We start from the raw sequence: 5,577 nt of genomic DNA on the forward strand, positions 1-5,577 counted from the left end.
TAATTATACATATACATTTCTTTAATTTTTAAACATTTCATTTATATATTAATTTATATAATTTTTTTACTTAAAATATATTAATAAATATCTGCAGATAACAATGTGAAACTTATTATAAAGTGCTACAGCTTTTCATGGAGCTCCATGGTTTAGGAGTCTGAATAGTGGGTCCCTTGGTCTAAAAAAGGTTAACAGCCTCTGCTCTGAAGAATTTGAATATGATAAATGTGATAATATCAATGTAATTATCATTATGTGATCATTACGCTTGCTGCGATAGTCGGTGTTGCCAGTGTTAAGCTGCAACACCGGTTACATCACTGCACACCGCGGCACCGCCCACCCCTGTCTTTCTGATTTTTTTATAGTAATAAAAATCATTTAGTTCAGTTAGAAAACAGACACCACAATTAAAAACTGAACGTGGCTGCTCAGTGCAGAGTGCCGAACGACAGTCGCATCACAGATCAGCAGTCCGATTTCATTAATCACGTCAGGAGAGTGAGTCGAGCTGACCGACGAGGAGAGTGAGGTGAGACAGACAAGATGATGGCGGAAGATTTAGTTTTGAAACAAAATGCAAAAGCGCCTAGCTGTCTGACAATATTTTACTTTAATTAAACGTTGTGTAATTTAACAAAAGTTCTATGTTTATATAAGTGAATTTGTCATTGTACCGTTTTGTCGTTGTACATTCAAGCAATTGAGACTAATTCGAAAGTGAAAGTAAAATGTTCACGGCTATTTACAAGCTATTTAAAAGCGAAGGGAAACGAGGGAAAACCGCGACGAAACCCCACCCCCCGGTGTTGTCACACGTGGATTAACCGGTGGTAAAATTTCCTCAGCATCACAACCCCAATGTAAATGAATGTAAATATAAATGTGAATGCGCAACTGACTGATTTTGACTGTATCTCAGGTCTTGCAGAACATGGTGCACTGTGCAGACCTCAGTAACCCCACCAAGCCGCTGCAGTTGTACAGGCAGTGGACAGACCGCATCATGGAGGAGTTCTTCAGCCAGGGGGACAGAGAGCGGGAGCGCGGCATGGAGATCAGCCCCATGTGCGACAAGCACAACGCTTCAGTCGAGAAGTCCCAGGTAAGCCAGCTCAGGGTAGATAAAGATAAATGAAATAATGAAACATAAAATAATCAAGCTTATATAGGTCTATATTATGTTTCTAATATATTTTTATTTATATTTAACTCATTATTTATTTTTATTTTCTCTAAATATGTTCTCTATCATGTGATGACCTTTTAGCCTTACCTATAATTCTGCATGGCTGTCCTCTTTGTACTTGTTACTTTTATTTATTATAATTTATCTATGACAGCATAAATCCCATGGCTCACAATATTATTATATAAAATATATTGTTGAAAAAAACAACAACTAATTATTAATGATTAATAATAATATACAGAATAAAAAATAAACAGATTATATTTTTTCTATTCAAACGTTTAGGATTTTTTTTTCATGTTTTTTAAGGAAGTCTCTTATTCTCACCAAGGCTGCATTTATTAGATATTCATATTTTAATAGATAGAATATTTTGAAATATTACAATTTAAAAAATAACTGTTTTCTATTGTAATGTATTTTAAAATGTAATTTATTCCTGTGATGGCAAAGCTGAATTTTCAGCAGGTATTACTCCAGTCTTCAGCGTCACATGATCCACATGAAATCATTCTAATATGCTGATTTGGTGCTCAAGAAACATTTCTTGTTATCATTGTTGAAAACAGTTGTGCTGCTTATATGTCAGTGGAACTCAATATATTGTGTATTCTGCTAAATATTTCCAGGAAATTTACCGATACATATGTCCAGCACTGTATACAAACCTTCTTTCAAAAACATTTGAAAATATTTTTTTCCTCTTTCTCTTTTTTTTCCAAGGTGGGCTTCATCGATTACATTGTTCACCCTCTGTGGGAGACGTGGGCAGACCTGGTGCACCCAGACGCGCAGGACATCTTGGACACACTGGAGGACAACCGGGAGTGGTACCAGAGCACCATCCCCCAGAGTCCCTCTCCAGTGCTGGACACCAGCAGCGAGGGCCGACGCACCGCCGGCCAGGAGAAGTTCCAGTTTGAACTGACTCTGGAGGAGGACGGAGAATCGGACACAGAGAAGGACAGCGGTAGCCCTCCTGATGAAGAAGAGGAGGAAGAGGAGGAAAACAGCTGCAGTGACTCTAAAACCCTTTGCACACAGGACTCCGAATGTACAGAGATCCCCCTGGACGAGCAGGTGGGGGACACACAGGATGAGGAGGAGGAAGAGGACGAACAGGAGGAGGAAAGGGAAATATCAGAACCCTGTGTTTTAGAGGAGGAGGAGGAGGAGGAGGAGGAAGAGGACACTGCCAACACATAACACAGTATGACACAGCACCTGAACTTTTTTATATTAGAGATGAGAAACACTTATTTATGGTTAAGATACTAGTTTTTTTCATTGTCTATTTTACATATGTCGTTCAAAAGTGCTTTTTTAAATGTCCGCCTTTAACCTGATTTTATTTTTAGTCCTCACTCTTTTTTTGAGTTACAACCATTTTTACACTCAGGAATATCTTTTCCACTCAAACCTGTCATTCATACAAACAAACGTAACAAATGAAAGGTTAAAAAGCTTGACTTTTATTCCTGATTGTAAGGTACTTTTATTTATTTTTTTTTCACTGAAACAGTATTTCAGAAACATTGAACTTAGAAAGCAGCTGTCTTTTCACCACAGAGACACTATTTTTTCCTGTTCATCTGAAGAAAAATGGCAATTCGAAGCATTTTTGCAGACAAACACTAGGAGTGAATACTTCATGCTTTGAACTTCATGTCTTCCTGATTCCTTGAATGTGTTATTAATCTGGATTTAGCTCTCTGTTGTGTTTGTGTAGCATTATTTGAAGCGTATGGACTTGGTACCAAAGTGAAAAGAACTCGCGAGACACCATTTTCACAGACAATACACATTTTCATTTAAATTACCATATTTGGGGTAAATATGGTAGTTTGCACATCTTTTTATTATTTTGTTTTTACCCTTATTTGTTGCATCCAATCCAGATCTGAAAATGGTTCATTTTAAAAAATATTCTTATTTTGTTTTAAACAATAAGTTTCTCAGCTTATTAATAATACCTAATTATGGCCATGTTTCAATGTTTTAAAACTTTATTCCCCCAAGAACAAGAACTCATAATTCTGTTATAAAATAATAGCTTGAATAAGCCTTAAATGTTTTGTTGCCTACCAAAAATGTACAAAAACATACAAGCAATGGAGTAAAATGAATCCTGGTCATCACTTCATAAATAACAATATGAATTATTATTGTAATTAAGTAATAATAATGCTATTAATAATAATTATTATTATTATCATGTTAATGATGAATCCTGGGTATCCCTTCATACATAATAATAATTATTGTAATTATTATTCATCATTATAATTATTATTATTATTATGGCCCTCCTCATTTGTTTCTCAGAAATGTTTGATAGCTGTTTGGTGCCATATGTCCCTGGCCAGTTAAACAGAAAACAACTGACATAAATGAAGAAGCTCGATTTACCGGTTTGTGTTTTCACATGATCACGGGACAATCAGCCTCAATGCAAAGCCTTATTGTAAGTGTGAATCTAGTTGCACTATAATTTTTTTATTGTATTTGTGTTGTTGTTAATTGTATTTATTTTGGACATTTTCGCCAAACGTTACCAGTCGCAATGATTTTAATTGCTGCTTTACTCATCTCTGTCAAGTGTCGTACTGTACAAACATCCTCTTCATTTTATGTTCATGCTAGCATTATTTATTAATGCTCTTTGATGTGCTTGTAGCATATTAAAGTGTTTTAATCAACTTGTAGCATCAGCAATTCAGGCTTACGAGTCAGTTTTCCTTAATATAGTTTAATTATACATATGCAGTAGATATACTTAATCAAATGTACAAAATTATATATAATATTGAAGCCTTTTGAAAAGACCCCTTTTTCATTGCTTTCTTTATTCTATGTAAAACTCGTTCTGTTGCCAAGTTTGCTTTTTTATTAGTAGGTTTTTTTATTGTCTCCATTCTCTACATTGTTTCTCATTTCTCTCTGTTTACATACATGTATTTATTGTTCTGTATAGTACATATTGTTGATCTTATCATGTCGTTGTAAATGATTATATCATCCCTTTTGGTGATGGTGTTGTATTATGGAACTCTTACTGAGAGAATGTTTGTTATTCTTAGTATGTAATGATCCCATTGATATGTGTCTCTAGAGAGACTGCGTAGAGAAAGGGAAAGCCAAATTATAGTCATTACTGTGTTTACTTTCATTCTTTCTTTCTTTTTAAAAGAAAGTGGTTCCGTGGCCTGAGGGTTGTGCCTTACAGATAGCTCTTTAGATTTTATCCTCTTGCTGCACTAAAGAAACTACTGGCTGGAAATTGACCTAGATGTGTTTGTCGTGTTCCTCCTGTTTATGTGGCATAAATGCTCCCAGCATTAAAAAAATAAATAAATAGACAAAAGTTGTCAGACCACATTGGACAGCGTAAAAGCGGGCCAGTGTGATGGGTTTGGGTTTGCAACCAGCTGTAAGAACCTCCATCATATTTCCGTCTATGCTGTGTTCATTTGAGACATTCAAAGACATTTACGTTTCATGCAATATGAGAGAAAACATCTTTCTGTTTGGGGATAACAGGGCATTTTGATTTCCAGATCCTTCACAAAAAGCCCAAACGCTCAATTTGGGACTCATTTTGACACATATACTGTAGATTCTTATTGACCCTAAATGGATGAAATCAGTGCGTCCTTCTCGTCTCTTTTTAAATCATGAGAGAAATACACAGAAGTTGACAAATGATATTTAGGGATAACTATTTTTTTGTTATGTGACTTGAATGACAAAACTTGTCTGGAGGTTTCACAAGACCGTGTAGTTGTTTATTGGACTGCTTGTTTATCGCAGTCTATTGGATAGAACTGTAGAAATAAAAATTTACGTACGAAAACTGGTAAAATCCAATAAAAATGTTTTTTATATGCACCAAAATAAAAGCATGGGTTGACTCTATGATGTTGTCTTTTGTTTCCTACCTGCAGTCTCTCTATTAACAAATCTATGATTTGTTTAGCTTTATTTTATTCATAAATGTAATTTTTTGAGATGGACTGTTCAAGTTATATTTGGCCTGATCTGATTGTGTGTGTGTGTGTGTGTGTACCTGGTATTTATCACGTTATGGGGACCAAATGTCCCCAATGTCCCCATAATACTAGTCAATTTTGACCTTGTGGGGACATTTTTGAGGTCCCCATGAGGAAACAAGCTTATAAATCATACATAATGAGTTTTTTTGAGAAAGTAAAAATGCACAAAGTTTCCTGTAAGGGGTAGGTTTAGGGGTAGGGTTGGTGTAGGGCAATAGCACATACAGTTTGTACAGTATAAAAACCATTACGCCTATGGAATGTCCCCATAAAACATGGAAACACAACATGTTGGAAAACACTGTGTGTGTGTGTGTGTGTGTGTGTGTG

At 35.5% G+C, this 5,577-nt stretch overlaps 1 protein-coding gene across 2 annotated transcripts in view; it reads left to right on the forward strand.

The window, feature by feature from the left end:
* LOC107699688 (cAMP-specific 3',5'-cyclic phosphodiesterase 4D-like) overlaps positions 1-5,100 on the forward strand; it is a 16,986-nt gene extending 11,886 nt beyond the window's left edge. For both annotated transcript variants that reach the window (XM_016501025.1, XM_016501031.1), the window contains 2 exons: positions 926-1,108; positions 1,919-5,100. In XM_016501025.1, the coding sequence (XP_016356511.1) occupies positions 926-1,108; positions 1,919-2,401 (666 nt within the window). In that variant the 3' untranslated portion in view covers positions 2,402-5,100. The remainder of the gene's footprint in view (positions 1-925; positions 1,109-1,918) is intronic.
* Positions 5,101-5,577: the final 477 nt, after the last annotated feature.

Source organism: Sinocyclocheilus anshuiensis, unplaced genomic scaffold (assembly GCF_001515605.1).
Source record: "Sinocyclocheilus anshuiensis isolate Anshui unplaced genomic scaffold, SAMN03320099.WGS_v1.1 scaffold477, whole genome shotgun sequence".
Taxonomy (NCBI): Eukaryota; Metazoa; Chordata; class Actinopteri; order Cypriniformes; family Cyprinidae; genus Sinocyclocheilus; species Sinocyclocheilus anshuiensis.